The 25,548-nt window shown below is 46.6% G+C and overlaps 1 protein-coding gene across 6 annotated transcripts in view; it reads left to right on the top strand.

The window, feature by feature from the left end:
- Positions 1-25,548, top strand: part of ralgps1 (Ral GEF with PH domain and SH3 binding motif 1) — a 905,396-nt gene that overhangs the window by 858,760 nt on the left and 21,088 nt on the right. For 5 of the 6 annotated variants that reach the window (XM_085965598.1, XM_085965594.1, XM_085965595.1 and 2 more), the window contains 2 exons: positions 7,450-7,501; positions 8,491-8,571. In XM_085965598.1, the coding sequence (XP_085821724.1) occupies positions 7,450-7,501; positions 8,491-8,571 (133 nt within the window). The remainder of the gene's footprint in view (positions 1-7,449; positions 7,502-8,490; positions 8,572-25,548) is intronic. The other variant, XM_085965599.1, reaches the window with a different exon arrangement.

Here is a 25,548-nt window from a genome sequence, read left to right as displayed (position 1 = left end):
ATTTGTACTTCTGTTCTTAGATACTATTTAGATTTGGTATCACTTATCAGATTGGAATTATCAGTGTGAAAACAAGGTAAATATTACCAAGCTGCTCCTGAGACAAGACCGGCAGTGACTGGAGGACGTATAGGACTAATCTACCTTCAAAGTCGTCCACATTTTGTGCACCTCCTTCAGTTCTGTCATATCCTATGGGTTTGTTGAGGCTAAATGTGTTGCCGGAGCATGCGACTGGGATAGAGCACTGTGCAAGTCCAGATAATAAGATTGTATTAGGTTGTGAGATGGAAAAATTGGGAACATAGGTGAAGGGAGGTCCTGAGAATGCTGTTGTAATGATCTCTAAAAAATACAGTCACACTTGAATGTTCGGCACAAGCTGTTACATAGTTGTTATCAAGTTTTTTTAAATAGGTAATGGTCTTGATGTACATAGGATTACGTAGGATATACGGTACAGAAACAGGCCATTCGGCCCAACCAGTCCATGCCGGCGTTTATGCTCCACACGAGCCTCCTCCCGTCTTTCCTCATCTAAATCTGTCAGTGTAACCCTCTATTCCCTTCTCCCTCGAATGCTTGTCTAGCATCCCTTTAAATACATCTATACTATTCGCTTCAACCACTCCCTGTGGTAGCGAGTTCCACATTCTCACCACTTTCTGGGTAAAGAAGTTTCTTCTGAATTCCCTATTTGATTTCTTGGTGACTATCTTATATTGATGGCCTCTAGTTATGCTCTTCCCCACAAGTGGAAACATTCTCTCTGTATCCACTCTATCAAAACCTTTCATAATTTTAAAGACCTCTATTAGGTCAGCCTTGTTTTTTTTCAAGAGAAACTAGACCCAGCCTGTTCATCCTTTCCTGATATGTATCACCCTTGTAAATCTTCTCCACACCCTCTCCAGTGCCTCTATATCCTTTTTATAATATGGCGACTAGAACTGTACGCAGTACTCTAATTGTGGTCTAACCAAGGTTCAATACAGGTTTAGCATAACTTCCCTACTTTTCAATTCTATCCCTCTAGAAATAAACCTCAGTGCTTGGCTTGCTTTTTTTATGGCCTTGCTAACCTGTGGGACAACTTTTAGTGATTTGGGTATTTGTACTCCGAGATCCCTTTGTTCCTCTACCCCACCTAGACTCTCACCCTCCAAGTGATAAGTGACCTCCCTATTCTTCCTACCAAAATGTAATACCTCACATTTATCTGTGTTGAACTTCATTTGCCAATTATATGCCCATTCTGCAAGTTTATTAATGTCGTCCTATAACTTGTTGCAGTCCTCCTCAGTATTGACTATCCCCCCCAATTTGGTGTCATCTGCAAATTTAGAAATTGTGTTTTTGATTCCAAAGTCTAAATTGTTAATGTAAATTGTGAACAGCAGTGGTCCCAGCACTGATCCTTGTGAATACCACTACCCACCATCTGCCACTTTACTCCTTTTTCTTCTTCTTCTTAGGCAGTCCCTCGGAACCGAGGATGACTTGCTTCCACATTAAAAATGAGTTCGCAGGTGACTGATGAGTCCAATGAGGGACCTACAGTCTCTGTCACAGGTGGGGCAGACGGTGGTTAAAGGGGCGGGTGGGTGGGGTGCTTGGGTTGACGTACTCCTACTCTCTGCTTTCTGTCCTGAAGCCAGCCAGCAATCCATTCTGCTACTTGTCCCCTGACTCCGCATTCTCTGATCTTGTTCATCAGTCTATTAAGGGGTACCTTATCGAAGGCCTTTTGAAAATCCAGATAAATTACATCTACTGAATTACCATTGTCTACTCTCCCTGTTACCACTTCAAAAAATTCAATACGGTTGGTCAAGCAAGACTTTCCCTTTTGAAATCCATGCTGACTATTCATTATTATATTTTTGGTTTCTAGATGTTCTTCTATTTTCTGCTTTAGTAGGGGTTCCATTATTTTTCCTACCACCGATGTTAAGCTGACTGGTCTATAATTCCCTGGACATGTTCTATCTCCCTTCTTAAATATCGGTATTACATTAGCTATCCGCCAGTCCTTTGGCACTACACCTTTTTGTAACAAATTATTAAATATGCGTAGTAATGCCTCTGCTATCTCTTCCCTAGATTATTTTAAAATGCGTGGTTGAGTTTGATTAATTTATTTAATATATCCCCTTTTTTTTTAACTGCACTTATCTCATTACTAATCTCATCATCCAATGTCATGTCCACCTGTTCTATCTCCCTGGTAAATACTGAAGCAAAATAATTATTTAATATTTCTGCCATCTCTCTATCGTTACCTGTGGTATTATCCTGTCTATCCCTTAATGACCCTATTCCCATCCCAACCTTCCTTTTTTTTATTGATGTGCCTGTAAAATATTTTACTATTTTGTTTTATGTTCCTCGATAATTTAATTTCATAGTTCCTCTTTGCCTCCCTAATTGCTTTTTTGACTTCTCTCCTAATCTCTTCATATTCTCTCTTATCATGCACTCCCCTGCTGTCTATGTACTTAATGTATGCCTCTTGCCTTACCCTCAATTGTTCCCTTACGGCTTTATTCATCCATGGAGTCTCATTAGTGTTTATTTGTTCTTTTCTTTAGCGGAATATATTGTTGCTGCACTCTGTTAAACACCATTTTAAATGTTTCCCATTGCTGTTCAACATCGTTGTTTGCCAATATTGTTGCCCATTTTATTTTCCCAAGTTCTATTCTCAGCCCCTCAAAATCAGCTTTTCTCCAATCTATTAACCTGGTTTTCATTACACTTATGTTGTTCTCAATTATCATCTTAAAGCATATTATATTATGGTCACTATTACCTATGTTCCCCTATCTTTACTTCTCTTATCTGCTCTGGTTCATTCCCCATTACTAGATCCAATAGCGAATCCTCCCTTGTTGGGCTTTTTACATATTGGGTTAGAAAGGAGTCGTCTACATATTGTAGGACCTCCATTCCCTAATCCCCTTTATCTACCTCTTCTGTCCAATTAATCGGGGTAGTTGAAATCCCCCATGATTATTATTTTGTTTTTTACTCATTTCCCTAGTTTGTCTGCATATTTCTTCCTCCACCTCCCTTCCGCTATTAGGTGGTCTGTACACTACGCCTATTAGTGTGATTGATCCTTTATTATCTTTTATCTCTATCGATATGGATTCTATTTTTGTCTTGCTGATATCTGCGTCACTTTTTTCTACTGCCGTAATGTTATCCCTAATAAGTACAGCTATTCCACCTCCCCTTTTTCCCTTCCTATCTTTTCTAAAGATATTTTATATGACTTCCAGCAGATATGACAGTAATTGGGAGAAACTATGAACTAATCTTTGGAACATAGGAATAGGACCAGGCCATTCAACCCCTCGAGCCTGTTCCGCCATTTAATGAGATCATGGCTGATCTGCGACCTAATCCCACATACCCGCCTTTGCCCCATATCCCTTAATACCTTTGGTTAACAAAAAGCTATCAATCTCTGATTTAAAATTAACAATTGATCTAGCATCAATTGCCATTTGTGGAAGAGAGTTCCAAACTTCTACCACCCTTTGTGTGTAGAAGTGTTTCCTAATTTCACTCCTGAAAGATCTGGTTCTAATTTTTAGACCATGCCCCCTAGCCTTAGACTCCCCAACCAGCGAAGATAGTTTCTCTCTATCTACCCTATCTGTTCCCCTTAATATCTTGAAAATTTCAAGATCAGATCACCCCTTAACCTAAATTCTAGGGAATACAACACTAATTTGTGTAACCTCTCCTCATAACTTAACCCTTGAAGTCCGGGTATCATTCTGGTAAACCTACGCTGCCAATATATCCTTCCTAAGGTGTGGTGCCCAGAACTGCTCACAGTACTCCAGGTGTGGTCTAACCAGGGTTTTGTATAGCTGCAGCATAACTTCTGCCCCCTTGTACTCTAGTCCTCTAGATATAAAGGCCAGCATCCCATTAGCCTTTTTGATTATTTTCTGTACCTGTTCATGACATTTTAACGACCTATGTACCTGGACCCCAAGTCTCTTTGGATCTCCACTGTTTTTAGCCTTTCACCATTTAGAAAGTACCCTGTTGTATCCTTTTTAGATCCAAAGTGGACGACCTCACAATTGCCTACATTGAAATCCATTTGCCACAGTTTTGCCCATTCACTTAATCTGTCGATGACCCTTTGTAATTTTATGCTTTCATCTACAGTGCCTACAATGCTGCCTATCATTGTGCCATCGACAAATTTGGATCTATGACTTTCCATGCCGTCATCTAAGTCATTAATAAATACTGTGAATAGCTGAGGCCCCAACACAGATCCCTGCGGGACACCACTATCCTGCCAATTTGAGTACCTCCCCATTATCCCTGCTCTCTGTCTCCTGCCGCTCAGCCAATTTCCTAACCAGGTCAATAATTTGCCCTCAATTCCGTGGGCTTCTACCTTAGTTAACAGTCTCTTTTGTGGGACTTTATCAAATGCCTTCTGGAAGTCCATATAAATAACATCCGTAGACATACCCTTGTCCACTACTTCACTCACCTCCTCAAAAAACTTCAGTCAGGTTTGTCAGGCGTGACCTACCTTTCACAAATCCATGCTGGGTCTCTCTGATCAACTGAAAGTTTTCGAGGTTCTCAGTCGCCCTCGCCTTAATTATAGACTCTAGCAATTTCCTGGCAACAGATGTTAGGCTAGCTGGTCTATAATTCCCTGGTTTTCCCCCTCGCCATTCTTAAATAGCGGAGTGAAGTAAAGTGCTGGGAATGCATTTCTTATAATGGTCAGGTTTTCCTTTTAAATTGTTTTGAATCCCCATTCAACTCCATCATGATGATGACGAAGTCCAGTATGCCAGTGCAGCCTTCGGTCGCCTGAGGAAGAGAGTGTTTGAAGACCAGGACCTCAAACCCAGCACCAAGCTCATGGTCTATAGAGCAGTAGTGATACCCGCTCTCCTGTATGCTTCAGAGACATGGGCTATGTACAGCAGGCACCTCAAAGCACTGGAGAGGTACCACCAACGCTGCCTCCGCAAGATCCTGCAATTCCATTGGCAGGATAGGCGCACCAACGTCCGTGTTCTCGCTCAGGCCAACAGCCCCAGCATCGAAGCTTTGACCATGCTTGATCAGCTCCGATGGATGGGCCACATCGTCCGCATGTCCGCTACGAGACTCCCAAAACAAGCGCTCTACTCGGAGCTCTGACACGGCAAGAGAGCCCCAGGTGGGCAGAGGAAACGCTTCAAGGACACCCTCAAAGCCGCCTTGAAAAAGTGCAACATCCCCACCGACACCTGGGAATCCCTGGCCCAAGACCGCACAAAGTGGAGGAGAAGCATCCGGGAAGGCGCCGAACACCTCGAGCCTCTTCGCCGGGAGCAAACGGAAGCCAAGCGCAGACAGCGGAAGGAGCGCACGTCAACCCAAGCACCCCACACCCACCCGCCCCTTCAACCACCGTCTGCCCCACCTGTGACAGAGACTGTAGGTCCCGCATTGGACTCATCAGTCACCTGAGAACTCATTTTTAGTGTGCAAGCAGGTGATCCTCGGTTCCAAGGGACTGCCTAAGAAGAAGAAGATGGGGCTTGACGTAATAAAACTCACTACGCACTTGGTTTGAGTATAAAGCAAGGCTTTAATCAACTTGTTTCAGAACATGGAGGTCTAGTTGTACTTCACTAGTTCCGGTCTTACAAAATGTCCCAGGGCAAGCTGGGCCCACGCCCGAGTATTTATACTCCTTGGACGGCGCCACCAACTGGCCGGCCAGTGTTATTTCATGAGTAGTTTTTTCATGATGATGAGATTTATAACAGGGCTTTCCTTACATTGCTCAGGGCATTGATAAAATTGTTGGCTGATTTTGTAAATGCTTTGCTTTTGAATTAAGTATAAAGAGAGCAGCACAAATTGGGAGAAGCAGTTCCACTGCGGCAGTTAGTTTATGGCATCAGTTGCTGCTTCAAGAGGCTATGGTTTCTGAAAGTGTCAGACAAATAAAAATGATTCCTTGATCCTGTTTCTAAAGCCAAATTTCCTCCTAATATTCCCTGTGGCACTTGCTCATGATTTGGTCATGTATTCTAAACATTAATCTACCAGTCTGTTTATTGGAAGGCTTGAGATAAAGCCGTGTTTTTACAGATTTTTAAGCCATTCTTCACTGTTTATTTTGTGCTTTGCTTTCTCGTAACAGGAAATGGGTTTGAACTTTCTACACAGCACAGTTTATTTTGCCCAATTCTTTTACTATAGCAAATGTATCCAGTCTAACTTGTCGGTCTTTCTCGCTGCCAGAGGTGATCAGAAAAAAAAGTTAGAAGAACCAAAATGTTCCAAATTTGTACTGCTTTGTATTGATTAGTATTGCGCTATGCGTTTTGAAGCTCCACACTCCCTCTCGGGTGGGGCACTGCGTTATCTTCCAGCCTGTTCGGTCGCCCGACCTCCGTAATTTTACATTGGATTTTTCATCTCAGCTCCCTCAGCAGCTGGAACATGATACTTTTCGAATAATAACGCAACTAGGTCAGTTTTATTAATCAGCTGTGGTTTGGAACTGAGGCTCCCAATTCTTCATCCCATTTCTCTCATCTAGTCATCTTTGTCAGCAGCTTTGGTCTCAGAAGCTATAGAGTTACCAGTGGTTTGGCCACAGCTGGAAGCAGACAAATCTTTCGAAGCCGTAATTGAACACAGTGGGATCCAAGGTGGGGAAGCAAGGTGCAATTTGTTCTACTGTACTTTGCAGTTCAACCCATTTTCATTGATCGTGTTCCAAAGCTGAAGAAAAGAAAAAGGAAGACTTGCATTTCCACAGCATCTTTCATGACTCAGGACGTCCCAAAGTGCTTTACAGCCAATGAAGTACTTTTGAAGTGCAGTCACTGATGTAGTGTAGGAAACAAGGTTGCGAGTTCGGCATTCATTCTGCTTTTGAAACCAATGGCCAATTTGCAGTTCAGACTTCCAACTTTAGTCATAACAATTGTCTGACAAAAATGATTTTACCCCATCACTTAGAAATGATAATCACGTCAGAAGCAAGAGTCTTTCTTTTTCCGCAGCATGAACGCATTAGGCATCGATGTAGGAACTGATGCCAACACGAATAGTTGATTCTCAACAGCTGGTGATGCCACAGGGGCAGCGACCCAGCCAAAAAGGATTAACATTTCTTTGTTACTGAAGGCTTAACATTTTGGTTAATGGGAGTGAGAGGACTATCCAATTACTGCGACAACCTTAAACTCTCTCAAATGGTGTAAGAAAATTGCTGCCCTTCATTATGAAGGAAAATTCTTTGAATCCTCTAAATGACACTTGAAGTGGCATTGCTAGATCTGCACCTAATTCCCAGAAAGTTCCGGAATGCTGCGGTTATTTTTAGCCGCCTATTCTCATTCATCGATTCAACGCATCGCTCCATTTATATTGTTGTAATTATCTTTACAGGAAGCAGTGAAAGTTCCGAGTTCAGTGAAGAGCTGTCTTCAGGATTAGAGAGGTGAGTGGCAGTACTGTATAACCAAACATTTCCTGTCACATTTTTTCGCTTCACCTCACCTTTTTATATTTCCTTTGTACATAGCAGCTTAAAAAATGAGTGACGATTTACTGACGTTAAGGTAAAGTGGTCGAATTTCCTGGGGAATTTTTTTTTTTAATTTCCAAATTCTGAGTACTTAAAAAGGAAGTGAAACACCAATTTCCATTTACTACACTGACAATTCCTGTGAATTATCAATTAGAAACCTCATGAGCAGAACCTATTGGGGTGAAATCGCTCTGTCTGTGGGCTGGCTGAGAAATACGTCTCCAATATTATCAAGCCAGTTCACTAATATGAAACGGTGTTAGAAATCAAGGCACCACATTAATAATTAAGCAGTTAATGTATTTGTATGAAGTTCCTTTGCCCACTACTTAAATGAGGACACGAGCCAATTTATTTTAAATGTGTTGACCTCCCTGCTAAAATAGTGCAAGAGGAATTTCATCTGAACACATTAATTACTAATATCTCTCGGTGTGATTTTGCCCCATAAGAAATACATATTTTTAAAATTCTCATCCCCCAATCTGTTTGCCCCTCCTCCCCATAGAGGTGCGGCTTCTTTGCTGGAGTCCATTCCCCAGCCACCGTCATCCAAATGGCCAATCTTAATGTGTGTGGGCCTGGACAGCAAGTGTCAGCAGGCTGGTGGATTGCCAGCAACCAAAGCTGATGCTATATCCACACACATGCACTGGTTAACGAGGGCACATCAATCAGGGGCAGGAACCTTGGCTGATTTTTTTTTTTGTGGTCCAGGTATGCTGAGGTCAATTGCAATGCCCCAGCTGACCCAACACACACCAGGAATTGGACCTGGGAGTAATATGCTGTTTACAGAGACTAATGCATGTTGACCAATTCTTTATGCTTATATAAGTATGTATATATTATATGGGGATTGTGCGCTCTACAGAACTCATGTTTAAATTTGCAAACAGGAATCGGTTGTATGCAACACTGGGGCCCAACTGGCGGGTCTCAGTAAGGAATTCTCCAAGGAATCGATGCAGTATTAACAGGTACAGTACGGTGGCGGGGTCTGTCCTAAGGTGAACAGTCAGAGATCATAAGCTGATCTTGTGGGTCTGCATGCCTCCATCCCGAATCAAGTTCATCATCTTCAAACCTGAAATAATTGCGCGCTAACTCTTCAGTGGAAAATCTTAATACTCTGCGTATGGACTGACCCAGCTAGTTCCTGGTTTCTTGGGGCCCCAGCCGTTCCGAATTTTCAAGTGACACGCCAACTGCTGGCGGAATCAACGTGCTTAGTACAACAAAACAATTCAATTTGTATTTTGGTTATTGTAATTTTTTTCTCCCCCCGTTCAGATATCCCAAATATGGTTTAATTGATTGGGGATGACCTTTTGCACTGCAAAATTGCCAAGATCCTCCTTGGCTTCCTTTGTGAGATGGTGGGCTGATAATGAGAAGTGACTCTTTAGTTGTTGGCACTGCAACACTTCTTATCTTTCACATCTACCTTGAACATCAGTAACTAGTGGTCTGCCCGAATGATGACTTTCCATGAACCCTGTACTCCTTTGATTTGTTTTATATTAGGATATAGAAATGCTTTGAGCTGAGCACATAACCAGCATTGACCTCCTCTCAGCTACCTGGGCTAATGGTATCTGTCCAAACCCAAGGATTGTTTTTTTTTAAACTGTTTTACACCAGAGCATTTACAGGTGCTATTTCCTTCTAGTTTTTGGCTCGTTTTAGAGCAGCCCTCTTTTGTCAAACCTAACGTAGACTGAGTCGAGGTTTATTGCAATTTCCTAAGAGTAATCCTGAATGCTGAGCTCCAAATATAGATCCGGTGCTGAATAATGGACACATGGGACTGATCTCAAGGTAATAAATTAAAGGGGTCAGATGATGTTATAAACGATTAGAGCAAATCAAGTGGTTCATGAGGGTCAGCTGATCTCTAATTAGTTTACAACTTTGAGGTCAGCCAATGATGTCTGTTATTAATTATAATATATACTGTTGGAACTTCATTGAGGGATTTTAATCCTATGTTGGTCAGTTTTTGTACCAACAGCAACTAGTGGGCCAGGCATTCTATTCCTGTTCAAACTGTCTGTTCATACTTGCGGGTTGACTTTAATGGGATTGTTAGAAATAACGTGCAATTGGTTACTTGGAAGCTCTGTGTACAGTATATATTATTTGATAATTCTTTAACCTCTGTCTCGCTGACAACTCATCGTGTGTTGTTTCATGATGTGCGCCACACATCTGTTTGTGTAGTGTTCTACCATATTAGGATGATAGCAAAAATGAGTGTAAAGGTGTGTTAAAGCCTATTTACCTCGTGTCATTAAATTCATAAGGAGCACAGCCTTTGTACTCCACTCATTATTGCTGTTATATAACACTCCGGGGTTACATAAATTAAAAAGTTCATCTTCAAAATTGAGAATTCAAAGGACACCCAAGTACTTTGAGATAATGATAGAAATGCCTTGTAATTAGATTGGCTTTCTGGGTGTGGTGTTATATAACTAATCATCGAGTTGATGTTTTTTGAGAAGCAGGGAAAGAAACAAAGTGGATAACTATGTGGCTCAGAAACACCGTCAACATATCTAATGGATTGAAATACGACGTGCCATTGGCTGAAGCGTTGTCTTTGGCTGTTAATTTATTCCAGTCTTCAGGGTGTGCGGTTCAGCAAGCAATACCACAGACCTGTGCAAAATAGGTGCAAAGGTTTCCCATTTTTTGAAAAAAAGTAAATAAACCTAGCAAACACTGATTGCAGTCAAGGGCTTTGAGAGCAAAAGATTGATTTAATCGTTACAGGTCTGCCCATGAGCGTGCAATAGTGCCTGACTCTCGAGCATCTTTATTTTCTGGTGATGTTTTCCCCCCTCCTCCTGGCTGGGGTATGGTCCCACAAGCACCAGGCATTGTCTGGTACCTTATCCAAAGGGCCTTTGTTTCCATGTCTGTGCCGATGTAGTAACTGTCGCCTGGCTATTGGACAGCGGGGAGCTTCAGAGTCCCGCCTGATCAAATTCCCACCCCCCAGTTCACACACCCGGATCGGTGGCTAGTAATCACAACCTTGTCTCCGTTTTTTCCTCTCCATATCCCAGTGCTGAGGACATGTTCAGCACCCCCTCGATGTTGTTCTGGCTGAGCTAAGCGGCACAGTTCAAACCAGAACCTGATGGTTTGTTGGCTCTGGGTGACTTCCTGCACCCATTCCTTCGCTGAAGCATTTACCTTTCTAGCCCTCCATTGTAGTCAGTGTTTGCGTTATATACAAGAAACCTAAGAGGTTATTATCTGCATCCCTTTCTTCCTTTCATTTCCTTAATACAGACTCCGTGCCAGCAAAAACCAAATTCAATTACACCATTTTATCCAGCTGCTTGCAAAGGATCACCATTGAAATGAGTTTCTCACCAGTATCCAATGTACATGGGTTTGCAGCACAAAATTAAAATGCTTCTTATTTTTCAACTGAAGAGACGCAACTTCACCGTGTGTTAAGATAATAATCTCAAATAGTAAATTACCAGTTGATGAATACAAGGGTATTTTCTTATACAAGATGGAGAGGCGGTAAGGAGAGAGACTTCGGAAACTCGGTTCACAGCCCCACCTCCTCGCTCGAACTACATTATTACAGGCAGCTGTTGACTTCCATTCTAAATACTTTAGGCAATTTCAACGTTAAATGTCACCATAAAAGCACGACCGAAAATTGTGATGTGAAGTGCACGCATACGTCAGATTTTTAATATAATTTAGATGCGTGCAGCAGAGTTGAGCCCCAGTGCTGTTGAGACAAACAAACGTTACTTGAAACGCATGTTAGGAGGTCGGTCGGTGACGCAAGAAAACTACTAGGCACTTGGTCTAAGCGTTAAAGCTTTAATCAACTGTTTTACAACATGGCGGTCTAGTTGTGTCCTTCACTAGTTCCTGTTAAGAATGTCCTGCGCAAGCTGGGCCCGTGCCTGCGTATTTATATTCTCCCTGGACAGCGCCACCCGTAGGCCGCTCAGTATTATTTCATAAGTCTTTCTTTCATGAATGACTGATTCATGTCAGTTGGTATTTGAAAAAAGGTTGACGCTTCAGGCTGAATGATTCATTACAATTGCCATCGTCCGGTGTAAAGGTCCATTCACAGATTGGCCAACATTAAAAGAGCATCTGTCCTGCCTGTGCCCGATGAGTGGGCTCACCTTAGAGGTTTGTCCTATGTCTGACCAATTCATGAGGGCACCAACCTGCTGCACCACTTGCGGGTCCTGTTGCGACACTGTTTGTAACTCGGGACAGGTTTTGGTTCATTGACAAATTCCAGTTGATTTTGTCGGGACCTTTCTGTGCCACACGTTCCAAATAGGATCGATCTTCCACACCGTGCCACCCAATGAACTCGGCAAAAAGCCGGATTTTACACAAAGTGGGAGAATAGTTGAAACAGAACTAAATTTAAATACTGAAATAAAAACAAAAAATGCTGGAAATACTCAGCCGGTCAGGCAGCATCTGTGGAGAGAGAAACAAAAGTTAACGTTTCAGGTCGATGACCCTTCGTCATAAGTGGAAAAAGTTAGAGATGGAACGGGTTTTTAAGCAAGTGTAGGGGCGGGGAAAGAGGGAGGCACTTTACAGCCTTCTGGACTCAACATCGAGTTCAACAATTTCAGACCATAACCTCTACCCCTATCTTTAAAAAAAATAAATCAAAATTTCTCTCTCACATGGTGGCTATCGATCATTGTGCCATTGCCATTTACACCTCATCTAGAGCCATCTTTTGTTTCTTAACTTATCCCATTACCCTCTCCTTTTGCCTTGCACCATCTCTTAGTGTCTCCTGCCTTCCATCTTATCACAGACCTTCCCTTTTGGTCTTTCCTCCCACCCCCCCCCCTTTCCCTGCCGCTACACTTGCTTAAAATCTGTTCCATCTCCAGCTTTTTCCAGTTCTGACGAAAGGTCATCGACCTGAAACATTAACTCTGTTTCTCTCTCCACAGACGCTGCCTGACCTGCTGAGTATTTCCAGCATTTTCTGTTTTTATTTCAGATTTCCAGCATCCGCAGTATTTTGCTTTTGTAAATTTAAATACTGTAAAGAAAAATGGACTTTTGGTGGTTATTAACTAGTCTTTTGGGATTTTCCACAACAGCCTGTATTTTCCAATATCTTTAGCAAACTATACCCAAATACCCAAAGCTCTCCAGTTTCACCTTGATACAGATATTGGTTTAGTTAGAAACCTCAACAAGTTGCCAGGAAAGTTTCACATTTGCCAGAGAGCAGTGTGTGTCCAGTTCACATTGTACTTGACATGTTGCTTTGCAGGGAGGATTGAGAAACGAAACAAAATACAACAGAAACCAGAGGGATGATCGACAGGAAGGTAACTGATGTGCCTCAATAATTCCGAGACTCGAAGGTAGCAGAACAAAACAAGGCTTTTATTAACTTAGAACGAAACACGTAAGCGAGAGAGATGTCGTTCTTCTGGAGATTGGGGCTAGACTGAAGCTAGCTTACAAACGGGGCCAGGTATGGCCGGAGCCCTACACACAGCACATTCCAGCACATTCCAGTATACAATACAGCACATTCCAGTACACAATACAATGAGGTCTGGGGGAAGGGAAATGACACTGAAACCGATCTCAGTCACAGGCAGTGATGAATGGAAATATTTCATCACATTCACCCCTTCTATAGATTTAGTCTGTTCGGGGGTTTGATAGTCCTCTGCGACCGACGTGGCTGTTGCGGTGCCGCGGGTGTCGGCTGGGTGTCCCCGGTAGCCTCCTGGGTCTCTGCCGGGGGTGCCGCCAGGGTTGTTGAAGGGGTAGTTGGTGGGGGTGCCGTTGGTCGGTGTTCTTCCGGGGGTGATGAAAGAGTAGTGGGTGGGTAAGAGTTGCTGTGATCGTCGTTGCCGCTATTGCCGTGGTTGTTGTCGATGCCGGCTGGGGCGACGTCTTTTATGGACACGGTGTCCTCCCTTCCGTCGGCGTGCCGGACATATGCGTATTGGGGGTTGGCGTGGAGTAGGTGTACTGGCTCCACGAGAGGGTCCGTCTTGTGGCCCCTCACATGCCTTCGCACGAGTACCGGACCTGGGGTGGAGAGCCATGACGGCATGGATACGCCTGAGGTGGATTTCCGGGGAAAGACAAACATTCGTTCATGAGGCGTGGTATTAGTGGCCGTACACAATAGCGACCGTATCGAATGGAGCACATCCGAGAGGACTTCCTGCCAGCGGGAGATAGGGAGGCCCTTGGTCCTTAGAGCTAGAGTGACTGCTTTCCATACTGTCCCGTTCTCCCGCTCCACTTGGCCGTTACCCCGGGGGTTGTAGCTGGTGGTACGGCTCGTGGCGATCCCCCTGGACAGCATGTACTGGCGTAGCTCTTCACTCATGAAGGACGCCCCCCTATCCGTATGGATGTAGCTCGGCATACCGAACAGGCAGAACAGGCTGTTGAGGCATTTAATGACCGTGGCGCTGGTCATGTCTGGGCAGGGGAAGGCGAATGGGAACCGGGAGTATTCGTCCACAATGTTCAGGAAGTAAACATTGCGGTCGACGGACGGGAGGGGGCCCTTGAAATCTAAGCTGAGCCGCTCAAAGGGCCGTGTAGCTTTGATTAAGTGGGCTCTATCTGGGCGGTAGAACCGAGGCTTGCACTCAGCGCAAGTGCGGCAGTTCCTGGTCAGGGACCGAACTTCCTCAATCGAGTAGGGTAAGTTACGGGACTTTATGAAGTGGAACAGCCGCGTGACCCCTGGGTGGCAGAGGTCGTTGTGGAGGGTCTGTAGCCGATCCCCGGTGGCGCTGGCACACATCCCTCGTGAGAGGGCGTCAGGGGATTCGTTAAGGGCCCCTGGCCGGTAAATGATGTCGTACTCGAAGGTGGAGAGCTCGATCCGCCACCTAAGAATCTTATCATTTTTAATCTTCCCCCTCTGTTTATTATTGAACATAAACGCTACCGACCGCTGGTCGGTAAGTAGGGTGAAGCGTTTGCCGGCTAGGTAGTGGCGCCAGTGGCGCACTGCCTCCACGATGGCTTGGGCCTCCTTTTCCACGGAGGAGTGTCTGATCTCGGGCCCTTGGAGGGTCCTCGAGAAGAAAGCTACGGGCCGCCCCGCCTGGTTGAGGGTGGCCGCCAAGGCGAAGTCAGACGCATCACTTTCCACTTGAAATGGAGTGTTCTCGTCCACTGCCTGTAGCGTGGCCCGCTCAATATCCTGCTTAATGCTTTTGAAGGCGGCGTGGGCCTCAGCAGAGAGCGGGAAAGAGGATGATTTCAAGAGGGGGCGGGCTTTGTCGGAGTAGTTGGGGACCCATTGGGAATAATAAGAAAATAACCCCAGGCATCTTTTCAGGGCTTTGGGAGTGTTGGGCAGGGGCAGCTCCCGTAGGGGGCGCAATCGGTCGGGGTCTGGTCCGATTTCCCCATTCTCCACCACGCTGCCTAGTATGCAGAGGCGCGTGGTGTTGTAAACGCACTTGTCCTCGTTGTAGGTGAGGTTGAGTTTTTGTGCGGTTTTCAGGAACCTCTCGAGGTTCGAGTCGTGATCCTGCTGGTTGTGACCGCAGATGGTGACGTTGTCGAGGTAGGGGAAGGTTGCCTGCAAGTGGTGGTCATCGACCATGCGGTCCATCTCCCTCTGGAAGACCGAGACCCCATTCGTCACCCCAAAGGGGACTCTGAGGAATTGGTAGAGGCATCCGTTCGCCTCGAAGGCAGTGTACGGGCGGTCCTCTGGTCTGATAGGGAGCTGGTGGTACGCTGACTTGAGGTCGATGGTGGAGAACACCCGGTATTGGGCGATTTGGTTCACCATTTCTGATATGCGGGGTAGCGGGTAGGCGTCTAGTAGGGTGTACCTGTTGATCGTTTGACTATAGTCGATCACCATCCATTTCTTCTCGCTACCCCTTACCACTACCACTTGGGCACGCCATGGGCTGTTGCTGCGTTCAATAATGCGCTCTTTCAGGAGCCTGTCTACCTCGGTCGCGATAAACCGCCTGTCCTCCCAGCTGTACCTCCTGCTTTTGGTCGCTATTGGCCGGCAGTTAGGGGTAAGGTTCGCGAATAGTGAAGGCGGCTTTACCTTCAGGGTAGCCAGACCGCACACTGTGAGGGGCGGCTGGGACCCACCGTACTTGAGCGTGATGCTTTGGTGGTTGCACTGGAAATCCAGGCCCAAGATCACGCTCGCACATAGGTTCTTCATGATTAATACTTTAAAATTATCATATACAGTTCCGTTAACGCACAATTGTACCGTGCAGTAACCCAGAATGGTCGATGTTTGGGTTTTGTCAGCCATAGAGATGGTACCCTGAGTAGGGACCACCTTTAGGGAGAGTTGTTGTGCCAGTTCTGGGTGGATAAAGCTCTCCGTGCTTCCACTGTCAATTAAGCATTTAACCCGGCACCCGTTTACCTCGATGTCCACCATTGATCTGGATAGCGGGTGCGGCCTGGTCTGGTCCACTGTGACCGATGCCACTGTAGGGCCCTGATCGATACAAGATGGCGTCCACGCTGTCTGCTCACAAGATGGCGGACCCCACGAGGTCGGGCAAGATGGCGTCCAAGATGGCCGCTCCCACGGCGCACACGCGGCGGTGGCAGGTTTTCCGGCGGTTGGTTTTCTGGCGGGGTTCCCTCTGCACACCTTCCTGAAGTGCCCCTTCTTACCGCACTTAAAGCAGGTGGTGCCTTTCGCCGGGCACAGGTTTCTGGTGTGCTTTGGCTGCCCGCAGAAGTAGCAGTTGGGTCCCTGACGCGTCGCGGCTGTCGTAGGGCTTCTGGGGGGAGAGCGGGGCCCAGCCGGTGTCGGGCTGTCGGGCGGGGAAGATGCCTTCCAAGATGGCGGCGCCCTCGGTGCACACGTGGCGGCGTGGACGGCGCGGGCTGAAGAGTAGGCGTCCGAGTTTCTCTGGGCCACATCCAGGGATCGCGCGGTGTCCGCAGCCTGTTTCAGGTCCAACCCCGTTTTTTCCAGCAGTCTTTGCCGGATGTAAGTGGAGCTGAGGCCTGTGATGAAGGCATCGCGAACAAGCTCGTCAGTGTACACCGCGGCTTTTACATCTCGGCACTTGCAGTCTTTGCCAAGCATTTTCAGGGTGCTTAGGAACTCCTCCACCGATTCCCCAGGTCGCTGTGCGCGGGTGGCGAGCAGGTGCCTAGCATACACCTCATTCGTAGGCTGCTGGTAATGCGCCTTTAAGATGTCGCAGGCGGCCAGGTACGTCTCGGCGTCTTGGATGAGGGGGTAAACCCGGTGGCTTACCCAATTCCGCAGAATTCCGAGTCTCATCCTTGCAGCGTCCGTAGCGTCTTTGACGGCTGCGGAATTGTCCAGGAAGAATTCCATACACTCAAACCAGTGTCCGAAGCGTGCTGATGCATCCGGAGCATGTTGATCCAAATCCAAACGTTCGGGTTTCAGGAGTTGATCCATAGTGTTGAAAAAATAAGTTAATAAAATTGACGTGCCTCAATAATTCCGAGACTCGAAGGTAGCAGAACAAAACAAGGCTTTTATTAACTTAGAACGAAACACGTAAGCGAGAGAGATGTCGTCCTTCTGGAGATTGGGGCTAGACTGAAGCTAGCTTACAAACGGGGCCAGGTATGGGCGGAGCCCTACACACAGCACATTCCAGTATACAATACAGCACATTCCAGTACACAATACAATGAGTTCTGGGGGAAGGGAAATGACACTGAAACCGATCTCAGTCACAGGCAGTGATGAATGGAAATATTTCATCACAGTAACACAAGGTGGGAAAGGTGGGATTGGAAAAGTGTTGAAAATACTTGAAAGGATTAACTCAGTGGTCAGGGCTGGTGAGTAAGCCCAGTACGCGACATTGGCTTAGATGTCTAAAACTTCTCAGTGGCTGACACTCCGCAACCAGTTCTGCTTTGGTCCTTCCATTGCGATGAAAGTGTAGCTGATGAGGAAACTGAGACTTTGGACAACAGTTCCTGGAAGGCATTGCCTGGGGGCTGGGTACGAAGTCACATGCTCATATTATACCCAGGGTTTGGTAGCTACCGCGATTGGGTTGCAGTCGTGGTAGTTACCAAACCTTCAACTGGTGGATGCACTTTTCGAGTCTGGTGCATTGGGGGCGGAATGATGGGTAAGCAGGGCTCAGTACAAGGTGGTGGATGTTCAAGCTCATGTAGAGTGGAGCTCAGGAGGCTGGTAAAGAGGACGGGGTATGATGTGTGGCCAGGCTGTGGTCAGGAAGATGGTGACGATGCACACTCATGTTTTGTGGTGAATGCTTCTCACATGTTGTCCATGAGGTGCTTCTGAGAACATACGTAGGAGGATTGGGAGCAGTTTAGGATTCAGCAAAGGAGGACAAAGGGATTCATTAAGAGGGGGAAAATAGAATATGAGAGTAAACTTGCAGGGAACATAAAAACTGACTGTAAAAGCTTCTATAGATATGTGAAGAGAAAAAGATTGGTGAAGTCAAGCATAGGACCCTTGCAATCAGAATCAGGGGAATTTATAATAGGGAACAAAGAAATGGCAGACCAATTAAATACATACTTAGGTTCTGTCTTCACAAAGGAGGACACAAATAACCTCCCAGAGATGTCGGGGAACATAGGGTCTAATGAGGGAGGAACTGAAAGAAATCAGTATTTGTAGGGAAATGGTGTTGGAGAAATTGATGGGATTGAAGGCCGATAAATCCCCAGGGCCTGATAATCTACATCCTAGGGTATTTAAGGAAGTGACCCTAGAAATAGTAAATGCATTGCTGGTCATCTTCCAAAATTCTATAGACTCTGGAACCGTTCCCATGGATTGGAGGATAGCTAATGTAGCCCCACTATTTAAAAAAGGTGGTAGAGAGAAAACGGGGAATTATAGACCGGTAAGCCTGACATCGGTAGTGGGGAAAATGCTAGAGTCCATTATAAAAGATGTAATAGCAGAGCACTTGGAAAACAGTGACAGGATCGGACAAAGTCAACATGGATTTACAAAAGGTAAATCATGCTTGACTAATCTACTGGAATTTTTTGAGGATGTAACTGGTAGAATAGATAAGGGAGAACCAGTGGATGTGGTGTATTTGGACTTTCAGAAGGCTTTCGATAAGGTCCCGCATAAGAGATTAGCGTGCAAAGTTAAAGCACATGGGTTTGGGGGTAAGGTACTGTCTTGGATAGAGAACTGGTTAGCAGACAGGAAGCAAAGAGTTGGAATAAACGGGTCTTTTTCCGAGTGGCAGGCAGTGACTAGTGGGGTACCGCATGGATCGGTGCTAGGATCCCAGCTATTCACAATATATATAAATGATCTAGACAAGGGAACTAGTTGTAATATCTCCAAATTTGCAGACGACACAAAGCTGGGTGGGCGTGTGTGCTGTGAGGGGGATGCAGAGAAACTCCAGTATGATTTGGACAGGTTGGGTGATTGGGCAGATGCATGGCAAATGCAGTATAATGTGGATAAATGCGAGTTTATCCACTTTGGTGGCAAAAACAGGAAGGCAGACTATTATTTGAATGGCAATAGATTGGGAGAAGGGGAAGTGCAACGAGACCTGGGTGTCCTTGTGCATCAGTCACTGAAGGTAAGCATGCAGGTGCAGCAGGCGGTTAAGAAGGCAAATGGTATGTTGGCCTGCGTAGCGAGAGGATTCGAGTACAGGAGCAAGGATGTCTTGCTGCAGTTGTACAGGGCCTTGGTGAGACCACACCTTGAGTATTGTGTGCAGTTTTGGTCACCTTATCTGAGGAAGGATGTTCGTGCCATGGAGAGAGTGCAGCGAAGATTCACCAGACTGATACCTGGGATGGCAGGAATGACGTATGAAGAGAGATTGGGTCGATTAGGCTTATATTCGCAAGAGTTTAGAAGAATGAGAGGGGATCTCATTGAAACTTATAAAATTCTAACAGGACTAGACAGACTAGATGCAGGAAGGATGTTCCCGATGGCCGGGGAGTCCAGAGCCAAGGGTCACAGTCTAAAGATAAGGGGTAAGCCATTTAGGACTGAGATGAGGAGAATTTCTTCACCCAGAGAGTGGTGAACCTGTGGAATTACCTACCACAGAAGGCAGTAGAGGCCAATTCATTAAATATTTTCAAGAAGGAGTTAGATATATTTCTTAAGGCTAAAGGGATCAAGGGATATGGGGAGAAGGCAGGGACAGGGTACTGAATTTGGATGATCAGCCATGATCTCATTAAATGGCGGAACAGGCTCGAGGGGCCGAATGGCCTACTCCTGCTCCTATCTTCTATGTATGTTCTTAGATGTTTCTCCGCAAGGGCTCAATCCCCTTCCAAGTCACACACCATCCCAACTTGGACATGTATCACCATTTCTTCTTTTTTTTTAAATTCGCTTATGGGATCTGGGCGTCGCTGGCAAGGCCAGCATTTTTGCCCATCCCTAATTGCCCTTGAGAAGGTGGTGGTGAGCTGCCTTCTTGAACCGCTGCAGTCCTTGTGGTTAAGGTACTCCGACAGTGCTGTTCCAGGATTTTGACCCATCGGCGATATACTTCTAAGTCAGGATGGTGTGTGACTTGGAGGGGAACTTGGAGGTGATGGTGTTCCCATGTGCCTGCTGCCCTTGTCCTTCTAGGTGGAAGAGGTGGCGGGTTTGGGAGGTGCTGCCGAAGAAGCCTTGGTGAGTTGCTGCAGTGCATCTGTAGATGGTACACACTGCAGCCACAGTATGCCAGTGGTGCAGGGAGTGAATGTTTAAGGTGGTGGATGGGGTGCCAATCAAGCAGGCTGCTTTGTCCTGGATGGTGTCGAGCTTCTTGAGTGTTGTTGGAGCTGCACTCATCCAGGCAAGTGGAGAGTATTCCATCACACTCCTTACTTGTGCCTTGTAGATGGTGGAAAGGCTTTGGGGAATCAGACGGTGAGACACTCGCCGCAGAATACCTAGCCTCTGACCTGCTCTTGCTGCCACAGTATTTATGTGGCTGGTCTAGTTAAGTTTCTGGTCAATCGTGACTCCCCAGGATGTTGATGGTGGGGGATTCGGCGATGGTAATGCCGTTGAATGTCAAGGGGAGGTCGTTAGATTCTGATTGTTGGAGATAGTCATTGCCTGGCACTTCTGTGGTGCGAATTGTACCTGCCACTTATCAGCCCAAGCCTGAACGTTGTCCAGGTCTTGTTGCATGCAGGCATGGACTGCTTCATTATCTGCGGAGTTCTGAATAGCGCTGAACACTATGCAGTCATCACCGAACATTCCCATTTCTGACCTTATGTTGGAGGGAAGGTCATTGATGAAGCAGCTGAAGATGGTTGAGCCTAGAACACTGCCCTGAGGAACTCCTGCAGCGATGTCCTGTGGCTGTGATGATTGACCTTGAATCACTACAACCATCTTCCTTTCTGCTAGGTATGACTCCAGCCAGTGGAGCGTTTTCCCCCTGGTTCCCATTAACTTCAGTTTTACTAGGGCTCCTTGATGCCACACTCGGTCAAATGCTGCCTTGATATCAAGGGCAGTCACTCTCCCCTCACCTCTGGAATTCAGCTCCTTTGTCCATGTTTGGACCAAGGCTGTAATGAGGTCGGGAGCCGAGTGGTCTTGGCGGAACCGAAACTGGGCATCAGTGAGCAGGTTATTGGTGAGTAAGTGCTGCTTGATAGCACTGTCTAAGACACCTTCCATCACTTTGCTGATGATTGAGAGTAGATTGATGGGGCGGTAATTGGCTGTGTTGGATTTGTCCTCCTTTTTGTGGACAGGACATACCTGGGCAGTTTTCCACATTGTCGGATAGATGCCAGTGTTGTAGCTTTACTAGAACAGCTTGGCTAGAGGTGCGGCTAGTTCTGGAGCACAAGTCTTCAGCACGATAGCCAGGATGTTGTCGGGGCCCATGGCCTTTGCTGTATCCAGTGCGCTCAGCCGTTTCTTGATATCACGTGGAGTGAATCAAAGTGGCTGACGACTGGCTTCTGTGATGGTAGGGACCTCAGAAGGAGGCCGATATGGATCATCCACTTTGCAGTTCTGGTTGAAGATGGTTGCAAACGCTTCGGCTTTGTGTTTTGCACTCACGTACTGGGCTCTACCATCATTGAGGATGGGGATATTCATGGAGCCTCCTCCTCCCATTAGTTGTTTAATGGTCCACCACCATTCACGACTGGATGTGACAGGTCTGCAGAGCTTTGATCTGATCCGTTGATCATCACTGGGTCAAAATCCTGGAACTCCCTGCCTAACCGTACTGTTGGGAGTATCTAGGGATGGGCAATAAATGCCGGCCTTGTCAGTGGTGCCCAAGAATGTATTGGGAAAAAAATCTGCACTTCCCAATTGTTTATTGACCACATGACAACTATCCTCCTCGGGACTGAGGTAATCAGGGTCTTTTTGGGGTCAAGATGGTTTCAAGATGACACACCTGGCAAAGGAAGATTGCTACCAAGTCAGCTCTCCATGACAGACTCAGTAAGCCAACATGTGTGGTATTCCAGGGCACAGTTGATAATTGTCCCACAAGTGTGACTCATTAATGGGACATGGAAAGGGAAACCTGTCACTGGGGCCTGAGCTTCTTCCCACTTGGTTCAGATGATCCTGCAAACCATTTGGTAGGGTGGTTCCCACCAGACAAGCAGATAAAAAAAATTACCAATGCTCTGTGCTGCTTTGTTCTAGCGTGTTAAAATCCAGTTGTACCTACGCACATTTTGGGTCCCCCCTGCTGTTGCCGACTACGACTAAATCTCTGGACTTTGGGAAGTGGGATGTGTCCCTATGGGGAGAGTGTGCACTCCATCTCTGATGGTACGTTTGGCGGCTCCCGTGCATGACGGGCACCTGGCCAACCAGTAAAACAACAACAGCAACTTGCATTTATATAGCGTCCTTAACATTTAAAAACGTCCCAAGGTGCTTCACAAACAAAATTTGACACCGAGCCACATACGGAGATATTAGGACAGGTGACCAAAAGCTTGGTCAAAGAGGAAGGTTTTAAGGCACGTCTTAAAGGAGGAGAGGGGGTTAGAGTGGCGGAGAGGTTAAGGGAGGAAATTCCAGAGCTTAGGGCCTAGGCAGCTGAATAAGTAACCTACAGGGCTACGGACCAAGAGCTGGAAAGTGTGATTAGGCTGGATAGCTCTTGGCCGGCACAGACACGATGGGCCGAATGGCCTCCTTCTGTGCTGTAAATTTCTTTGATTCTATGACATGGCCGCCAGTGGTGGAGCGATGAAAATCCGGGATGCTCTAGAGGCCGGAATTGGAGGAGTGCAGAGATCTCCCGACGGTTGTGGGGCTGGAAGAGGTTACAGAGATGGGGAGGGGCGAGGCCATGGAGGGATTTGAAAACAAGGATGAGAATTTTAAAATCGAGGCGTTGCCGGACTGGGAGCCAGTGTAGGTCAGCGAGCACAGGGGTGACGGGTGAACGGGACTTGGTGCGAGTTAGGACACGGGTCAGCGAGCACAGGGGTGACGGGTGAACGGGACTTGGTGCGAGTTAGGACACGGGTCAGCGAGCACAGGGGTGACGGGTGAACGGGACTTGGTGCGAGTTAGGACACGGGTCAGCGAGCACAGGGGTGACGGGTGAACGGGACTTGGTGCGAGTTAGGACACGGGTCAGCGAGCACAGGGGTGACGGGTGAACGGGACTTGGTGCGAGTTAGGACACGGGTCAGCGAGCACAGGGGTGACGGGTGAACGGGACTTGGTGCGAGTTAGGACACGGGTCAGCGAGCACAGGGGTGACGGGTGAACGGGACTTGGTGCGAGTTAGGACACGGGCAGAGTTTTGGATGAGCTCAAGTTTACAGTGGGAGGCCGGCCAGGAGTGCTTTGGAATAGTTGAGTCTAGAGACAAAGGCAAGGACGAGGGTTTCAGAACATACTAACAAGAGTAAGCCATTGAACATTAGTCGCAGTAGTCTTGTGTGCGCATTGAGGTGTTTGTTGGCTGTGATCAAAGTAACCTGATTGTGACTGTTGCCTGGGAGTAACCAGGGGTTGTGTGCTAATGTGATACTTAATAACACAACTGAAATGGAGCTCACTCTGATCTAGGATTAGTCACGTGCAATGGGCAACTGAATAATGTTGTTGCTTTAACCCTGAGACTCTAATAGCTGTGCTTTCACAATGAACAGAGTTGTTATTTGCATCAACATTTATTCACCAGAGCTGCGAACTACATCTTACAGCAAATTGTGCATAAAAGATCGTTTCTGTTTATAGTGCCTGTCTTGAAATGACAGTCCTTGATATAAATGATCGAAAACCAGTCGATTAACATAACCAAAGTTTATTTATGCTAGCAGTGGGAACAATTATGCAGTAAATGCATTCAAGATGTAGCTTAATGGTATTTTGAATGACTGAACATTTTATTGTTCCCAGCAGCTAGTGGGGAAACTGCACTGTAAGACTACGTCTACGGTGCGCGGGTCTCTAGCTGCTCGTTTGTGGGATATGGAAAATATTCCACGTGTGTCAGCTGGGAACTCAACTTCAGCTACTTTCCTGTGAGCCACTCCGAAGCGGTTTTTACGAGGAATTTTTTTCCTCACGGTAAGCGGTGTTCTTGCTGGGGAATGGAACATTTCCAATTCAAGCACCCAGTGTTGGCATCGACCGCACCAAGCCGGCTAGAACATCGTTAGAGAGGCAAAGCTCCCTCCACGTTGACCCAGCAACGTGACTCAGCCTCAAACTCAGTGCCGCCCCGATGTGACCATTTTTTCCCCATTTCCCTCCCTTGGCCATCCTGTAGTTCTTCAGTGAGATTCTCAATTGAGTGCTGAATTTGGGGCAGCTTGATGAACCCTTTTCAGGAGCTGGGATCGGACTGATTCAACAGCCATTGCGTTGACATCCGGCAGCATCGCTTGCCCACTTTAACCAGACTGGCTCATGTTTAAGAGCAGTCTGTGAGCTGAACGCTGTCAGTACCACAGAGCACCTTTGCACTCGATAGGTGGCGTGAAGGCGCAAGCAAACTTCTGCCCACTATTCCCAAGAATGGCGGGCATCCTTCTCGTCACCGTGACAACCATGGAACTATTTCCCAGTATTCTATTCCATGCACCAGTTAAAAATCCACAACTGTTTATATCAACTTGTCAACAAAGCACGATGATACGGGAAGCGATATTTTGTGAAGGAGGACTGTAAAGATTAGTTGTTCCTGAGATGTATGCTTCCTCCATTTGCCCCGTCCCGCCGGCGTAAGCGTGCAGCAGAGCGGTTGCCAGTGACCGCTACTCCTGACCCCCGTTGGAGTATCTGGGGTCGGGGAGAGGTCAGTTGATTTGCACGCAAACGGCGGGTGCCTGTGCGCACTTTGGGCGCCCACCCAACGCGGGAATCATCTCCGCTGGCTGCACGCTCTCCAATGACACGGGTCTGGCGTGGGGAGGATAGACGATTCTGCTCCAAACAGCCCCCAACAGGAATCCGCAGCCCTGGGCCGGGTCTTGGCCAAATTCCCGGTGGCCACGTAGCACTGGTAGCTACCCTATGTCAGGAGTCGCCTCCCAGAGATTCAGGACCCCACTGTTTAACAATTTCCTGTGCAACACCCTCGACTCTCCAGTGCATCTGTGTCCATTTACTTTGGATATTTTGATACTATATTTGTTCTGTACCAGGGGAACACTAATCATATACAAGCCAGGCAAAGCGCAAGCAGCAGATTGAATAAATTCTGCTTTGTTTTGGTTTAAGTGCCAGGTGGCCTTTGTTAACCCTTCGAGGGCTGTGGTAGGGAATACTGAATCAACAACAACAACTTGCATTGAAATAGCGCCTTTAACATAGGAAAAGGCCCCGAGACACTTAACATGTGAGAGAGGCCAGAGTTGGAGGAATGCAGATTTCTTGGAGGGTTGTAGGGCTGGAGGAGGTTACAGCGATAGGGAGGGGGTGAGGCTGTGGAGGGAGGTTATAGCGATAG

This window comes from Somniosus microcephalus, chromosome 23 (assembly GCF_052327205.1).
Source record: "Somniosus microcephalus isolate GS21.2 chromosome 23, FLI_Smic_1.0, whole genome shotgun sequence".
Lineage (NCBI taxonomy): Eukaryota > Metazoa > Chordata > Chondrichthyes > Squaliformes > Somniosidae > Somniosus > Somniosus microcephalus.
Note: the sequence above shows the minus strand (reverse complement) of the source record. Positions and strands in the feature narration are given on the sequence as shown.